Here is an 18,639-nt window from a genome sequence, read left to right on the forward strand (position 1 = left end):
CTTGGTTGCCTTTGCGGTATGTTTTGGGTCATTTGTCATGCTGGATGACTCATCTTCAGTGTTCTGGCTGAGAGAAGAACGTTCTTATCCAAGATTTTACAATACATGGTCCCGTCCATCGTCCCTTTAATGCGGCAAAGTCGGCCTGTATCTTTAACAGAGAAACAGCCCCAAAGCATAAATGTTTCCACCTCCATGCTTGTTGTAGAGATGGTGTTCTTAGGGTCTTAGTCAGCATTTTTCTTCCTCCAAACACGGCAAGTCGAGTTAATGCCAAAGTGATCAATTTTGGTCTCATCTGACCGAAGCACTCTCCCAATCCTTCTCTGAATCATTTAGATGTTCATTGGCAAACTTCAGATGGGCCTGTATGTGTGCCTTCTTGAGAGGGACCTTGCGGGCGCTGCAGGATTCCAATCCATGGCGGCGTATTGTGTTACCAATGGTTTGTCTGGCGACTGTGGTTCCAACTGCCTTGAGATTATTCACAAGCTCCTCCCATGTAGTTCTGAGCCAATTCCTCACTTTTCTCATGATCATACCTACACCATGAGGAGAACTCTCGCACGGAGCTCCAGACCGGGAGCGATTGATGGTTATTTTGTATTTCTTCCATTTGCAAATAAATCGCTCCAACAGTTGTCTCCTTCTCATCAAGCTTCTTGCTGATGGTCTTGTAGCCCATTCCAGCCTTGTGCAGATCTACAATCTTGTCCCCAACGTCCTTTGACAGCAATTTGGTCTTACCCATGATCGGTTTGAATAAAAAAAAGATTCTGTGGTCAGGTCTCTTTTATACACATAATGAGTTGTCACTAGAAGCACCTTATTAAATTGACAGCACTAATAGGTGTGCCACATAAGCACATGCTGTAGCCAGTCTGTGGGAGCCAGAATTATTGTTGGTTGGTAAGGGATCAAATACTTAATTTTACTCACTGAACTGCAATTCAATTTATAACATTTGTGTCATGTGTTTTGTCTGGATTTTTCGTTGATATTCTCTACCATTTAAAACACATCTATAGTAAAAATTACAGACCCTTAATTTCTTTGTAAGTGGGCAAACTTACAAAATCTGCATCAAATATTTTTTTCCCCGCTGTAGGTGTCCTTCAATGTAATAAATATGTATAAAACAAGTGAGACGGTTTTGTTGGAAACACTGTACCAAATATCTGTAGGCAGCATAAGATAAGCTGGTATAAAACTCATCCACACATTTAATTATGAGAAATGGGCCTAAAAAGAATAAAGATCTGTAACCTCATGTTCCAGTACAGAAGACATTTTATAAAGCTGTCTGCACAGTTCAGTCACCTAGCCAAATCTCAGTTGTACATACACCAACTATTTCACTGTAAAACACTAAAACGGTGTGCTACCAGTGTAGGGTTACTATTTAGGAACACTGATATTACATATGATATATGTGAATATTTCTACAGAAAAAATTGTTAAGTTGTCACCCCTTTATGTCTTCAGACTAAAACTAATACAGATATGTAAATAAGATCTACAAAGGAATGATCTGCACTTAGCAAAGTGGGAAATGGTAAAGTACCTTTTTAAAGTGAGTTGCAGACTGAACTTTTCTGACAGGCTGCATTAAGGCATCTCGCACAATTACGCTGATGTCAGCACCAGAGTATCCATTTGTTTTTTTCCCCAGGTCTCGAAAATCTGCATCTGTGAGGCTGTGAGCTGTATTTCCAAGATGAAGTTTAAACATATCTGTTCGGGCGTGTGCTTCTGGGAGAGGAATGTAAATTCGCTTTTCAAATCTGAAAAAAATAAGATTAAAAATTGTGACTAAATGCTGTGCAGCATGTGACCAACACAGAAGCATTGACAAAATTATAAAAAATAAAAATAAAAGATGCAAACATGAAGCTGCAGATTATACAATGAACATACAACATAATGGCATTTGCATCACAAAGCAACACTAGCTGTATGTAAATGCAGATCAAATATTTTTGAACGTTAAATAGAAGGATTTTCTTGATTGCTTGTAAAGAGGATCAATATATGAGACTTGACAGTGCGGACTTATTTCTGATGATGCAGGCTTCAGGTCGGTCATCTTAAAAGGATGTCACTGCCATTGACTTTGAAGAAACGTGTGTATATTGGAAGACTTAACATTTTATATAAACATGCTTCTTTCAGGCCAGCAACTTGCCATTTGTGAAAGAAAAGATGACGAAGTCCCTACTTTCAAAATAAAAAAGCCCTGCAATCCTTTCCTGACAGGTTCCATTACAGGTATTTTATACAAATCACACCCAATCCTAACAGAATAGTTAACAAGGATGATAAAAATCTTAAAGAGGCTAGAAAACTTGTATTTGCTCCAACAGACCCACTCTTTACTTTCACTACACCAAAGCCCCCAATACCCGCTCCCACTTCTCCTCCGACCGACCGCCTAGACGATCGGAAGTGGAAGTTCTCCTTCTCAGGTCCCAGAAGACTATGGGACCATTTACAGCGCGCAGGACCACTTGTGCATGCACAGTGGGCACCTGGCTGTGAAGCCGCAAGCTGTATAGCTTATGCTGCAATAATGTTTTGTCTACTTCAACACAGGAGTACAACAATGTTGACAATTTGCTTTAAATCTAGGAGCCAGCTAAAAAAACAAAGCTTTATTTTCAACGACAAATCCCCTTCTCTTATGTAGCCCTGATGTGTATCTTTACAGATGCACGACACAGGGTACTCACTTCTGCCATTACAAGAGCACCTGCTCTCTGATTCAAATGCCATGAATAGATTCCGTCCAGTTTCTAAGGTGCCCAGCACAATGCCATGACAGCACGGTGGATAGTACACTTGCATCTGAATCCAGGAGAGATGTTGCTGTGGCACACCAGCCGCTGATGCCCTCTCTCTTTCTCTTTCTCTGAAGCTCTCAGATTCAAATGCCGCACACGCGATGTGCACCACCTACCCCAGTGCCATGATACAGAGCTCATCACCACGGCAACAGGGAAGAAAGGGCATGTGCAGTGTTTGAATGTGAGGGCGGAATGGCTGACTAGTCCCTCATAGAAATGTCCTAAGGAAGGCCAGGGAATTCAGCTACGGAGAGGTACATAATTTAATATTGTTCATAGAAGCAAAGTTTGTTTTTATCTACAGGGCAGATATTTTTTTGTAAAGTGGACTGACCCCACTAGTCCTGGGGTCTGCAGGGTGATGCAAGGAGATGATTTGTAAACTTCTGGGCCTCCTTGGCTGTGCTTCAAATTTTATTATAAAGGTGAACAAACCCTTTAAGTCTGAACATATAACAATTCTTCCACAGGCCCAGTCATAACCGGTTCTCTTTAAGGCAGAGAAGTTGTGAGGATTGTGCGCAGTATATGGACACATCCATGGCTGCCAGTAGAACGTCCCAGCTCACACACACAAAATGTCGTTCAAGCCCCAAAGCTGTAGAACGCACCCCAAAATAGACAATTCCACCAGCCCTCTGCTCGCCCATCGGCTCTACCACAACCAGGAAGCTGACTCTTCACCCCATGAAAACTTTTGTCCAATAACAGCATCTGGACTGCATTCCACGCCTCACGCCAACCAATCACATCACTGTCACTTCCTATTTTTCGACTAGCATCCAATTGCTTTATGGAATGCGCAGGCTGTTTGGATCCCAAACTTTGCGAAGAAGCCGTCAATCACGTCAGACCGAGCTTCACTTCTGTGGACTCAGCGAGTGTCCCCGGCGGGGGCCGCCAGTGTAGACGGTGATAGCTCAGGGTGCACATGACTAAAAGGGCAGAGGGAGCAACAGAGTGTGATGTGGTGCCCGCGCTCTATTCCCTGCGGGATCTGGGACTGTGCGCGGCTAGGTACCCCATGTCAGCAGCGGCCAACAGTGAATGGGCTGACAAAAGCCCAGGCGCCAGGGCACAATTTCTAGTCGCAATTGCGACCTAGCGTCTGGGATTTGTTGAGCCCTGATCTATATGATTATGATTCACTAAAGCTGAACGATTGAATTCATTCATGTGTGATGCAAAATGGTAACATATGCTTTCTGTAACACTTATAAGAAAATGAAATAAACATGAAAATTAAAGAAAAAAAGGCTCCATTATCAGGGAACTAACAAACAAAAGCACCTGTAACAAACTTACTTACCGCCTCCGAATGGCAGAATCTAATACCCATGGTATATTTGTGGCTCCAAGAACTAAGATGCCTTCATTGTCAACTCCAACACCTGTTTTCAATTAAAGATAACATTTGAATGACATGTCAAGTCTATAAATGCTCAAGATTAGGTGTTAGAAGAGTCATATCTTGCCTTGCATTTGTACCAGGAACTCTGTTTTAATTCTGCGAGCAGCCTCACTTTCATTCTCACTTCTTGACCCACACAGTGAATCAATCTCATCAATAAAGATGATTGAGGGCTTATGTTCCCTGGCAAGCTGAAATAAATTTTTCACCAACCTGAAACACAAGTAATATATAGTTTCAGAAAGCATTTAAATAAGGTTTGCAAACTGGAAAACATGGCCAGCAAATACACTGCATGAAAAATCAATACACAACACACCAAGGATAAGGGGTTTACACATGCAGCTGCCACGCCTCTGAAAAGTGATCTGCAGTTAGAGCACTTTTTGAAGGCATTTGACAGGTGGCGATAGGTTGCCTCCTCATACCCATTTAATCCAGTAAATCCCACACCACCACAGTGCAACCATGTGCATTGCACACGTCTATGGGAAGACTGCAGGGTGGCCTCAATTGCTTAAATGGGTCGCATTCAATGCCAGGACTGCCCGTTGGACGCAACAAGGGGAATATTTCCGTCGCTGGGGCGTACAGTGTCACTGCCGTGGCTGTGTACACCCGTTGGTACATTTGCAACTTAAAGTGGTATTAATGCCAAAAGCAAACAAACATATTGAAGCTTATCAATTTTTAGATGTGATGGCTGCATTGGTTTTCTTTTTTAGACTTGCTTTTGTTTATTTGCCCTGGTGATCCTGCCAGTAAGTCTGTTAACAGAACAAGCTGTCCTGCAGATATAGCAGTTAGAGGGTTGAGGCAAACAATTTAACACCGACAGGGGTGCCTAGGATGATCATCTTTTAAAACCTTTATCTCAAAAGGAAAAAAAAAAACAAACTGCTTAAAAAGTGTTAGCTGCAGTTGGACTTGAATTTGGTGTATTTAAATCTGCTAGTGCATCTAACACCAGTGCAATCCTCCCTACCCCCAGACAAACAATGCTGCTGTCGAAAAGTGGCTGTGCGCCTCCATCCAGAGTGTAGGCACTCTAAGGCTGGCCATACTTTGTGCAATCTGATTGGACAATCTCCTTTAGATCTACCATCAACTATGCAATGGCCTGCGATTTGATACTACGCAAATTAATTGTTTAGGTTTGTCCCCCTATTACATACTTTTGGGAAATACACGGAGATTGTACAATATGAGTGAATAATGTATGCCGAGCTTAATACAGGAGGTGTGTTACTGGCCAGATCACCAGGTGAAAACAGAGGGAAAAAAGCCTAGAAAAAGAAAACTAATGCAGCCACCATATCTTATGATTGGCAAGCTGCAATACATTACATTTTTGGTTTTTGGATTTAATACTGCTTTAAAAGGGAGGCAGAAAAGTACTACTCAATCACGTGTAAGTGAAACCTAAGTTTATCCAACATTTGTAAATATAATTCTACTAAATCAAGTGTACTCACTTTTCACTTTCTCCCAGCCACTTTGACACAAGGTCTGAAGACGATATTGAGAAGAAGGTGGAGTTGTTTGCTTCTGTAGCTACAGCCTTGGCTAAATAGGACTTCCCTGTTCCTGGAGGGCCAAAAAGTAGGATGCCTCTCCAAGGAGTTCTTTTACCTACAAGGTAGAAATGGACATGCTCTGAAACCATCATCGATACATAGAGTAAAATGTGCTTTGTGCCTTGTGCTCAGTGTGAATTCCTAGCAATATTTTTTTTTTCTGAGCGATTAAATGACTTCTGCCTTTTTCAAAACAAAAGCCCATCCCCTACTAAAAGATCTCCTCAAGAGCATAAACATCCAATCGACAGAGCAGTTCTCGGTTGAAATACCATACCATTGAGCAACACTCCAGAGTTTTAGGAACTCTGGACCCTAAAACTCCTGATTAAATGAACAAAACCCTATAAAAGGTTTGCTGACCCAGCCCCCCACCCCCCCACCAATGGCTGGATACCCTCACAAACCCATTTCCTAGTAGTTCTAGCTTTCCTCCAATACCTTTCCAGTACCATCCTTATTTAGCCTTCAGCCCACCTTTTCTGTGCAAGCGGACAAACATTATGCAGCTGTTTGATAGTACAGGCGGTCCCCGGGTTACAAACAAGATAGGGTCTTGTAGGTTTGTTCTTAAGTTGAATCTGTTTGTAAGTTGGAACAGGTACAATTTTTAAGTGTAGCGCCAGCCAAGAAAACTATTTTTAAGCCTTTTGGATAGCATAGGGAAGGGTTAACACCCCTGTAACATTTGTTTTGCTATCTGTGCCCCTGTTCAGAAGAACCAAAAAAATCATTCAAATGGGCCTGAACACAACTCGTTGCACTCCATTAGAAGAGAAGCACCCGGGCAGGATCCAGTCCGTGTCTTGTACATCAATCATTCAAATGGCCATGTGCTTTTATTTATTCTGCTCCGGGTTATGTTGTCAACTTCTCGTTCACCTACCTTCCCATGATTCCCCTTCCCATATCCACCAAACTAGAACCAAGTGAATCCTTAAGCAACTCTGATCACGAAGATGCTTTTTTCGAGATTATCAACTTCTCCATTTATACTGCAAAAACTATCATGATTGTGATCAAACACATGCAGTGCTAACAACTGATGCTCACAGATCTTCATACTTAAAGTGTTACTAAACCCAGTGTGGTGGTGCCCCCGTAAGGGCTGCTAATTTGGTTACTTAGCAATCCGCCAATCACCCTGCTGCCTGGCTCCCCACATTCAGATAAGACAAGAAACAGTCATTTGCACGGTTTTGTTGCATTTATTGCAGGATACAACTTGGGTGAAACAAAGGGGTACTATGAGATGCCCATAGAAGTTGGTGTATTGTTTAACAATACTGAATAGCCTTAGTTTGTAAGTTGTTGTAGATCTAGTATTCTCAGCAAATTATTGAAACACTACTTCTTCACTTCCAATTTTGACAAAAGAAGAATCACTCTAAATAATTCCACCTTGCAGACTATGACGGTTTCTAAGAGTCAAAGATCCAGAGGCCTAACACAACCTCTCCCCGATGGATCAATGAGACAGCTACACAGTCTTTGGTAATATCTTCCAATGTGCTAACCAGACCAGAGATAGCACTGTATTATCTCCCCCCCGATGGCCTGACACATGGTAATGAGCGGACTACTGCTCCCAGCCAGTGTTTTGCCGTCAATGCTGTGTTCCCCGGCCACAGCATTCTACACTGTTCTTGATAACTTCTCTTGTGCGGTTACACTGACCTTTGGTTACTTGACCGTTCTGTGTCCCCGGTCACAGAACGCTGCTCTACTCTCTTCCACTTTACTGCCACTTCTTTTATCCTGATCTTGTCCAGCATTCAAGTCCTGTTTTCCCCGGTCACAGCAGCTTGATACTTTTTTAAAGATGAAGATCTTTATCTGCAACACTCTCTCTGCGGTTCCTCCATACCTCCTACGTGCTCGGCACATCCCCACGTGGGGACGCCTGGAACAGCACCTTACTACCCAATGCTGTCTTTCCTTTACTCAAGACTCCTCCCTGGCAGCATGTAACCCCAGTTTATATGGGAGGCCTGCCCTCTGCCAACACAGAGAGATAATTGGTCAGGGCTCCTCACATGAGCTGCCTGCCACTCAGAGTTCAGGTCTAACTCCCACTCCAGAACCATCTTTCTGGAATCAGGGGAAGCATCTCTGAATCAGAGCACAGGTGACCACACCCACCACTACACTGAACACTCCCAAATCAAAACAACCAGCCCTAGCCTAAAGCACAGGCCTGGCTAAATTTACCTGCACTTGGGCCCTGAACAAGAAAAATCCTATTCTAGCACCTAGCTTTAGGTAGAGGGTGCTACACCAGTAATATGAAAATAGTTCATCCACCCCTCCACAGTAACAACAGCTTATAAATCTTATTTTTGCATTAAAATACTAGCACTATATACCCTTTTGGATGACCTGTATATCACGGTCACATGATACTGCACAGTTTCTCCAGTGCTGAGAGATCAGTGAGGAGGAGATTTCCACTACAGCCTGTATACACGCCCACATGTGTGATGTCAATATCATGTGACCTGGCTATCTCTAAGAACATGTAAATGTTCTCTCCAGCATAAAAAGACACAGCTGAGCATGTGCAGGTCAGCTACCCTGCCTGTGTTAGCTGGCCTTCCCCAGATAGACAGTGCAGGAGGGGGAGGATCTGTGCATACAGGATAAAAACAGCCTTTTTACACAATGCAGAGGATTAACCCCTAAGTTTCACAGTAAGTATAACAAGCATGCTATGCTGCATATACAGACTGATTTTACTGTTGTGGGTTTAGTAACACCAGGTACTGTAGATTTTGAAAACATAAGGAGAGGCTAAAGTGATTCTGAAATGCTGAGTGCTGGCATACATAACCATCATGGCATTTCCTAATACAGTCATGACTAATTATAATAATAAATAATTCCTAATACAGTCATGACATGACTGGAGGTACAAGTCAGTGATATGTTAGGGCAAAGTGGAATTTCCTAATGTTAAAGTGCAACTAAAGTCTCCATATTTTACTCTCCATACTTACCCATCCAACAGTCTTGCGCCGGCATCTTCTTCTGGGTGCCGGTCTTCGTACCTCGTCATTGGCCGGCCACGGATGACGTCACTCCTGCACATGAGCAGGAGGCCATCATCCCAGCACTCGGAGAGTGGCCTGGTATTGTAAGCCGAGCTGGGCATGCGCAGCTCAGCTTACAGTCCTGGAGGAGACAGTGAGCAGGCAGGTAGTGGAATTTTATTTCAGAAGAGGCACTGCATGTCTCTTCTGCAATAAAAGCCTGCCTGTTCACATTTTGCAGCGGGACTTTAGCTCCCCTTTAAACAAGTAAAATATTCACAAGAGAACAAAAAAGGGTAACTACCTACCTGTAAAAAGATGAGGAAATTTTATTGGTAAAATCACAGCTTCTTTCAGTGCCTCTTTGGCCCCTTCCAGGCCAGCAACATCACTCCATTTTACATTTGGTTTTTCCATGACAATGGCACCTGCAAATTAACAAGCAACCCATCAATAATTTATTTAAAGTGAAAATCCAGCCCAATTTTTACTGTTTTGGATAGGGAAGAATGAAAACATCTGTGAGTTAGGGAATACACTTTGCAAATGGCAGGGTGGTTTCACATATATTTACAGCTGGATCCAAAAAAAAAGTTTTTAACCCAAAACGTTTAAAACAACTTTTCCATGCTGTGGTGGGAAATGTTTGTATTGTTCAGTATACTGCCCAGCCCATGTGCATTGGTTTTTTTTTTGCCATTATAAAATGATCTGAAAAGCTTCCATTTTTACTATACATTTAGTGCAGACACACACTGGGTTCTTCAGTGGCTCCAAGTCTGGGCTTCTGGTGTGTGTTGCTGTACTTTATACTTTAGGCTGGAGTCATGTTTTCATGTAAATTTTAAATGTGTCATCAACAATCATATGTTTTCCAGCCCAGTCATGGTCATCAATAGGCTTTGATAATGCAAGCTGATGCACTTAATAATCATTAAAAAAAAAAAAAAATGCTAAACTGTGTACAATCGATGTTATGTGAACATTCCCTTAAGAAGGTTGGGGCTGTCACTGATCTCAATATATTGCAAGCTCAGACAGTTCTGAGTTAAACATCAAACTTTGCAGAAGTGCCTTGACACAGTAGCTTGGGCTTCACATATTTGCATATGTATGCAACAAAATCTGTTTTAAAGCGGTAGTAAACTCCGCTTTTTATCTTGTACCTACAGATAAGCCTATAAGAAGACGTCACCAGTGCATGCGCACTGTGCTCTCAATGGATGGCATGCAGTCTATTGAGAGAGCTGTGTCATGCCTGTGACTCCCGCAAGCACGTACAAAAGTGAGGCCCTCGCGGCTCGGCAAATCAAACGGCCATAGCCCACGAACCCAGAAGGAAGACCGGGTGAGGATCGAATTCCTTGTCATCGGTGAAGATGTGCCGCTGGAGGGATCAGTTTTTTAAGCAAGTCTGTCATAATGTGCTAGGATGCGGTGTATACTAGCACATTACCACATGAGTCTGTGAGGGGACTTTATTTTTTTTTAAAGTGGTTTACTACTGCTTTAACCTAACTGTTTAAATGGTTTAAATTAGACTTTTTATACATTTTAAGGGTACATTATTATGTTGGGTATGCTCAATGTAACATGCAGAATTGCATACACAAGTGTCAAATTGCCATGAGTGTCTAAAGTGCATTGACTGAAAAAAAAAAAGCAAAAATTGTGAAAATTTGAGTCTGTAATGTATAAACGTTCTATTTATCGTCAGACAGAATTTCACATTAAAAACCAAGGAAATTAAAAAAAAAAAAAAAAAAAGTATACAAAAAAAAACAAAAAACAACTATTTATAGCATATACAGAAAAAAAAAAAATGGTACCTTGAAGCTGGCTTTGCATCTTCTTTTTTTCTGGGTCTTCTGACTCCCCATCATCACTTTCATTTCTAAATTAAAAAAAAAAAAAATTCAACTGCTGCTGAATGAAACACTCAAAAAGTATGGATCAGCTAGCAGATTAAATGTACCTGAAGAACCATTTCTGTGATTTTAAGCATCATATTCTTGTTCGGTTATCAAAATTACCAAATACAAAGCATAGACAAACATTCATAAAAATAGTCAAACTATCGTCATAAAAGATATTTAGAAAATTGCACAAGGGAAAATTCACAAAGCTATAACACACTGTTAACCATAACAAAAGCTAAAACCGGTTTACTGAAAGTAACTAAGACGGTACAATCCACGCAGTAGAGGAACTTTTGTTCCTCCTCCTACTGACAAGACTTACACCCAGATTAAATATAACAAATGCACGTTAAAGGACTAATTCAGAAGCACGCTATACTGGTCCTCCATGCTGAGCGACTTTTTGCTGCATGTGTATTCATCTCAGAACTGCACACAGAATGCAGATAGAAGTGGATGCAGCAGCTACACACAGTCGCATGTTAAAATTTGTGTATGCGCTTGGATCTGTGCGTCCACTCCTTCCCACATGTCAAATTTTGACTGTTTGTGGCTGCTGTATCTCCATACAACTCTATGGGCTGTCAGCACACAGCTCTGAAGTGGTTGCACATGGTGCAAAAAGTTGCTCAGTACAAAAGATTGGCCTTGGCACTCATCTGAATGAGCCCTTAGGAGGCACATACCCTTTATCTTCGGCAGTTCGGGGGGCTCCTTCCTTTACAGGTTTTGCTGGGGTTTTCTCCTTTTTCTTTAAATATTCTTTAAGCTGTTCTGCTCTGTCAAGGTATTCTATACACTTTGCTCGAATACTCTGCTTTGCTTTTTCACCCTGAGCGTCATCTAGAAGAAAAAAAGAAAAAAAAAAAAAAAAAAGAAGAAGACATATACAAAGATTAAATGCAACATTCCAAATTCCTTCTATTTATATATATTTTTGTATATATATTTCTTGAAAGGAACATGTCCTTTAGGCTGCTTTCACACTGGGAAGGCCGGTCCGTTAGCGGTAAAACACCACTAGATCAGCGGTTTACCACTGTTTAAAGTGGCACTTTTCGGCCACAAGCGGGGCGCTTTGAGCCCCCAAGAAGGGGTTAAAAGCGCCCGTGTTGCAGCGCTTCTAAAGCGCTGCCCATTCGTTCCAATGGGCAGGGGCAGTGTAGGAGCGCCGTATACAGCGCTTCTACACCGCCCCAAAGATGCTTGCAAGACTTTTTTTTCCCCTCCCACAAGCGCACACCACCTGAGTGTGAAAGCACTCAGGCTTTCACACTGGGAGGTATGAGAGGCAGTTTTCAGGCGCTTTACAGCATTTAAACGCCTGAAAACTGCCTCAGTGTGAAAGGAGTCTTAATCCTATATCTGCAAGATGATGCATCATCCTGTTAATTTTAAACTGACAAATGCTATTCACACCAAAAGTGCTCAGTAACAGTCTAAGGATGAGACACATTATATAAGCCACTTCTGAACGCACATTTAAACACTTTCACTGCCAGGAATGATTCTGTGTTATTTTGCAAAGGTTCAAAAAATATTTTTGGCCCTGAAGATTAGTTGAAACCCCCAACATATATTTTCTGAAAACAGACTCCCTGGAGAATAAAATAGTGGTAGTTCCAGTTTTATGTTATTCACACACGTTTATCAAATGCAAATTTTCTGTGAAAAAATACATTAAAGTTAATTTTAGGGAATACAAATGCACTATATTACCCAATGTTTTAATAATATAAAGGATGAAGTTGTGCCAAGTTTATAGATACCCAACATGTCAAGCTTTAAATTGTGTGCACCTACAAAACAACAAAAATTTCAGCACCCTATATTTTGCATAGTAAATGCTTTCAACGCCACTAATGGCAGGGTGGATAGAAATCGACGATTTTTTTTTTTTTTTAATTAGATTTTTTTTTTTTTTTATCAAATTTATTTAAATAATATGCTTTTTGGAGTAAAAATCTATCTGAAGATAGTTTACTATAGATACATTAATAATTTTGTTTATTCAGCATGAAATAGAGCTTAGTCATGTAGCACGAGGCTATATATTCTGCAATATTTACATTTTTGGTAACCTCATTCAACGAATGCAAGCTCTGCAAGCTGAGATAACATGCACTGCATTGATGCATTCACAAAATTTCACAGTACCATGAGATAAACCAAAGTTCAGGAATATTCCTTTATCCTATTGTTTTGCAAATCTATGTACACTACAAACTATGATTTAACGGGTTCTGATATCACTGTTTTACGAACCTGACAGCTTATTATTCTAAATACGAAACCTTCATTTTGTATTGAATAGGTCCTCACATTTAAAGAGCACCTGTCATTTCATATCCATCATGGCAGTGCCCGTTAGCGGGCATCAACTCACCTGCTGCTGGCACGTCCCTCACCTTGTTGTGTCACTCCCGCATCACCAGCCGTTCCATTTAAGTGAATGGGGCTGTCAGTCAACAGCAGGTCAGAGAGGACCATTGCTCTTTAAAAATTATGATTTAAATCAAGCCTTTTTGCTAGCGGTTTAAATCAAATCGACCCTGCTTAGGACCCCCAAACACACACTATATTATATATATATATATACACACACACACACACATATACATACACACACACACATTATATATTAGCAGAGATCCAAGAGAATTAAATGGAGATTGTGGCAGTATTTTACATCACTGTATTTGCACAGCGGTCTTTCAAACACAATTTTTGGGAAAAAAGAATACACTTCAATGAACTAAAAAAAAACAAAACAGTAAAGTTAGCCCAATTTTTTTGTAGAATGTGAAAGATGAGGTTGTGCCGTGAAAATCGTGATCTTTATTCTAAGCAAAAGAATTAGCGATTCTCATTTTATCCAGAATCATGTAGCTCTACCCTGCTGGAAATAGGATTTTTATTACAGCTTACCTGTAAAATCCTTTTCTTGGAGTACATCATGGGACACAGAGCCTTAAGAAATTAATGGGTTATAGGCCATTTGAATTATCACTTGCCGAATGCACTTAGAGAGAGTAGATTTTGGATGCTGCCTATCCTTTCTTAGGAACGTCTGGCAGAATAAATAAGACATCAGTCTTACGAATCTGAGCAGTTGCCTTAAAATAGATTTTCACTGCTCTCACCACATTAAGACAATGTAGTGACTCTTCTTCCCTGGAACATGGTTTCGGAAAAAACGTTGGCAGGACAATATCTTGGTGCAGGTGAAACCTGAAACCACTTTTGATTTAAAAAAAAAAAAAAAAGTCTGAGCGAGGGCGCAACACCACTCTGTCCTCATGACAAATAAAATATGGCTCTTTACAAGAAAGAGCAGACAATTCTGAAACCCTCCTTGCTGAGGATATAGCAACAAAAATACCAACTTCCTTGTCAGAAGGACTAGGGGAATATGCTGTATTGGTTCAAAGGGCTGTTTTTTGTAACACAGACAAAAGTAAGTTCAAAGTCCCAAGGGTTCAAGGGAGGTTTGACGGGCGGATTAAGCCACGTCACCTCTTGTATAAAACCCCGGACCAAAGAATGAGTAGCAAGTGGTCTTTTGAAATAAGACAAAGCTGAGACTTGGCCTTTAATAGTACTCAAGGCCAATTTCATTTCTATTTGCAGAAAGGCAAGAATTCTTCCTATGATATATCTCCGATGGTGCCAACCTTTGGATTCACACCAGGAAACATAAGCCCTCCAGACTCTATAGTTCTGGAAGCTGGCTTCCTTGCACTAATCAGGGTAGAGATAACTGATCCGGAAAGCCCACGTTTCTTCAGAATGTGGGTTTCAATAGCCAAGCCATTAAATTTAGAGACCGTAAGGTAGGATGGAATATCCCTGAAAGCAGATTTGGCCATAGTGGGTGGGACCATGGGCCCTCCACTGCCATCTTTATGATTTCTGCATACCATGACCTTCTGGGCCATGCTGCTGCCACCAGAATCACCAGCTTTCTTTCCAGCTTGATCCTGCAAAGGAGTCAAGGCAGCAACTGAATAGGGGGGAATGCATAGATCAGCAAGAACTGATCCCATGGGGTCACCAACGCATCCGTTCCGCATGCAAATAGATCCCTTGATCCGGCCACAAAGTCGACTAACTTCATGTTGAACCTGGACGCTAGGAGATCTGCATCCGGAGCCCCCATCCTTGGCAAACAGCCCGAAATATATGTCGGGGTGAAGAGACCTGTCCCCTGAAAATAACTGCTGGTGACTTAAGTAGTCTGCCTGCCAATTCTCTACTCCAGGAATGAAGACTGCCAAAAGGCATGGAACATTCCTTTCTGCCCAAGTTACAATATGGTTCACCCCTCTCTGTGCGGAGAGATTTTTGGGGCCCCCTTGGTGATTGATATAGGCCACAGCTGTGGCATTGTCGGATTGAATCCTGACAGGACAACCCTGTAACCTGAAAGTCCAGGCCTTTAGAGCCAGATGTACTGCCCAAATCTCTAGGATATTTGATGGGCAAGATTCTTTCTGTTCTTGACCACTGTCTCTGGATAGTTGTCTTTTCTAGTACTGCTCCCCAGCCTGAAAGGCTGGCATCCGTCGTTACCACTTTCCAGATGACTGGTCTGAAGGGTTTTCCTTTCAGCAGATTCTGGGTTAGTAATCAAGTGAGGCTTTGGGACACTCTTGGGGACAGATGCATTGGCAAGTCTAAAGCTTGAATTGTTTTGTTCCAAGCAGACAGGATACTGTTTTGCAACAGTCTTGAATGGAACTGGGCATAGGAAACTGCTTCGAATGAAGTCACCATAGTTCCTAGCAACCTCATGCAAAGGCGAATGGAGGGAATCGCCATTTGACCTGACCATCCACACCAGCTCTGTTATGGAGTTGATTTTTGCCTGAGGCAAAAACACCCTTTCCTGGGCTGTGGAAGATTTCTCTAGGTTGAGAATCCAACCAAACTCTTCAGATGGTTGTAGTGCATATGCTTTGCTCCAAATGAGCCATGACTGATCTATTAGTAATAGTCTAGGTACGCTACAACTGTTATGCCCTGTGTTCTACAAACTGGAAAATGCTGCTGTTCTAACTCGAACCGCAGAAACTTTTGATGAGCGGGAAATATAGGGACATGCAGATATGCATCCCTGATGTCCATTGATGGTTCTCCTCCTAGAAGGATAGAAACTACTGACCTGATCATCTCCATGCGAAAGGAGTGGATATTCAAGAACTGATTTAGATTTCTTAGATCTAGAATGGGTCTGACATCTCCATTTGGTTTCGGTACCATAAAAAAGTTTGAATAAAACCCCAAACCTTGCTCTTTTGTGGGAATTTGTAGGATCACCCCTTGAGATATTAATCTGTCTAGTGCCTGAAACAGAGATTGTCTTTTCTCTAGATCTATGGGAACGCTTGACCTCAGGAAGCGAGATGGTGGAAAGTCCCGAAATTCCAGCTTGTACCCCAGCGTTACCGTGAGATGACCCATCTGTCCTGAATTTCTTCTTTCCAGACTTCTGAAAACTGCAGAAGTCTTCCCCCCACCTTGGTGAGGGGGGATGCCTCCTTATGATGAGGCTTTAGGATTCGACCCCAGGACTTCTTTTGAGCCTGGGTCTGACTCTGAGGTTTTCCTCTAGAGTCTGACGGCAGAGGCCGTCGCCCCGCCTAGAAGCGGAAGCCCCTGGCGTAGGGGAAAGCCTGTTTAAATAAAGGGCGATTATACTTTATTTTGACTGGCAAAAGATTACTTTTTCCCATTAGAAATTGTTTGGATATATTTGTCCAAGTCTTCTCCAAATAGTCGCTCCCCATGAAAAAAGGAGCCCAGTTAGGAGGTCTTTACATGGTGCTTCAGCTGACCAAATTTTTTAACCACAGGATTCTACGCATATGCACAAGCAAAAGCGTAAGGCGGAACGCCTGGTGAATAGAATCTTTAATAGCATCTATGGCAAAGCATAATGCTTTTGGTAGTTCAGCCAAATCCTGAGCTTGTTGTGCAGGAAGCTCTCTAAGGGCCTGTTTAAATTTGTCCTTTAGGGATTGACAGACGCTTATTGCAGCGACTACAGACTGAGTAATGGCACCTGCTATGGAAAAAGTAGATCTTAACAGGGATTCCAACTCCTTAACTGTTGGATCCTTAAGCATCTGTGTCTACTGGACAAGTTAAGCCTTTATTCACATAGGAAATCGCAGCGTCAACTGCTGGTATTTTCCATCTTTTGGAGAATTTCTCCTCCAGGGGATAGGAGAATTGCAAATCTCTTAGGAGGGAAAAAATACTTATCCGGGTGATCCCATTCAGCAAAAATAAGCTGTTTTAGTAATGCATGTGCAGGAAACGCACACAAAGCTTGAGAGGGTTTTAAGGAACCCAAGGAAGAAAACCAAACTTTCAGGAGACCCAGTTAGGGGTAGCATAAAAGTAGTACAAACCATCTCCGTAAGAGATTGTATCAGCGATTTCTCAGATTGAGAGGCTGAAAAAGGCTCATCTACCTTTGTTTCCTCCGCAGAAGAATCATCATCGGTTTGTTTTTCCTCCTGATCGACTGAGTAAAACCTCATCCTGTGCCCACTGTTCCCCTTGCAAAGGTTCTGAAGTGGGGGAGGGGGAACTAGCACGCTTCCTATCCATTTGAATGAAGGATGTGATTAAAGCCGCTAGTGTATCTTCCAGACCCTGCAGGGAGGAGTAAAGGACATCTTCAGTCACGTATACAGGGGTTGAGATGTGAGAAGCAACTGCACCATCAATTTGTTCCAATGGCTCACCATAACTGGCAATTCAAGCGAGGATGACAGCATGGAAAGGCGACTCGGGATCCTAGCGCCTGGGGGTGAACATTTACTTTTTTGGATGTTGTGGTCTCTTTTTTGGTAGGCATAGTCCTAAGTACAAAAAACAGAGGCACTATACAAATTGCACTTAATCGCTGAAATGACATTTAAAGCAGCTATAAAATTCAGCTTAATGCTGTGAAAAAGGTGTCGTTCCTGTATCAGGAATGCCAGTTTGCAACCCTCACATGTCCCACAGCTCTTGTGTCCTTGTGTTGCAGGCTGCTTGTTTTCTCCTCGTCAGCCGAGGAGAGATTGTCACAGCTGTGTTGTATTTGTGTTTAGCCTGCCGTGCGTCCTCGTGGACGTTCACGGTATCGCGCTTAGGCCCCGCCCCCTCCGAGAAAAAAATTCTGCCCCTTTCTACTATTAAAAAGTTCCTTGTGCGCTGCATTTTCAGGCCACGAGAGGGGGTGGGGGACCCATCCAGCAGCAGGCACAACAGTGAAATCAGCCACAGTTAAAACAATTAGCGGTTGTTAGTGGGTCCTCCGCCGCGCACGGACTGAGCTTTACAGTGAAGACAACAGAGTAAAATATGTGCATAGACTCCCTCTAGTGGAGAATTAAGGCATGACAACATTTTTTCCCTAATGGAAGAACATACATAGGTGTTTTTAATACCCAAGTTTCTTCCTTTACCTTATCCCTGCCGCAGGATTTGCTGAATTAACAGACAATCCAGCTTTCACCCATCACGGCAGGCTGCGTTTAGCAAACCTTCAAGGACCGGGTCCCTAAAACGGGGTCCCAACTCCGTTGGACCTGTAAAACACCCCATCAGGAAGCTTGAGGTAATGTAGCAAGACCTAAGCCCTGTGTGCCTGGGGTCCAGCCCTACAAAGAGAGAGGAGTTACAGGCAAAACCTCGTGCTTCAGATACGAGGCCCCAGGTACCATCCTTTTAGGCCTTAGTGGTCCTTTGGATGGATCTGGTCTTTATGGAGGCTATTTAAATCCAGCATGGATCCCTCCAGTGGAGCTCCTCAGAGCACATCTTCACTCCTGACCGACACTGGCGAAAAAACTGATATGCTCC

At 42.3% G+C, this 18,639-nt stretch overlaps 1 protein-coding gene across 1 annotated transcript in view; it reads right to left on the bottom strand.

The window, feature by feature from the left end:
* Nucleotides 1-18,639, bottom strand: part of LOC141144853 (vacuolar protein sorting-associated protein 4B) — a 50,041-nt gene that overhangs the window by 7,029 nt on the left and 24,373 nt on the right. Inside the window, exons 3-9 of the mRNA XM_073630935.1 lie at nt 11,466-11,622; nt 10,690-10,754; nt 9,169-9,288; nt 5,730-5,886; nt 4,319-4,467; nt 4,153-4,234; nt 1,565-1,784 (exon numbers count right to left, since the gene is read on the bottom strand). Of these exons, the coding sequence (XP_073487036.1) occupies nt 1,565-1,784; nt 4,153-4,234; nt 4,319-4,467; nt 5,730-5,886; nt 9,169-9,288; nt 10,690-10,754; nt 11,466-11,622 (950 nt within the window). The remainder of the gene's footprint in view (nt 1-1,564; nt 1,785-4,152; nt 4,235-4,318; nt 4,468-5,729; nt 5,887-9,168; nt 9,289-10,689; nt 10,755-11,465; nt 11,623-18,639) is intronic.

This window comes from Aquarana catesbeiana, linkage group LG05, assembly GCF_042186555.1.
Source record: "Aquarana catesbeiana isolate 2022-GZ linkage group LG05, ASM4218655v1, whole genome shotgun sequence".
NCBI classification, from domain to species: Eukaryota; Metazoa; Chordata; class Amphibia; order Anura; family Ranidae; genus Aquarana; species Aquarana catesbeiana.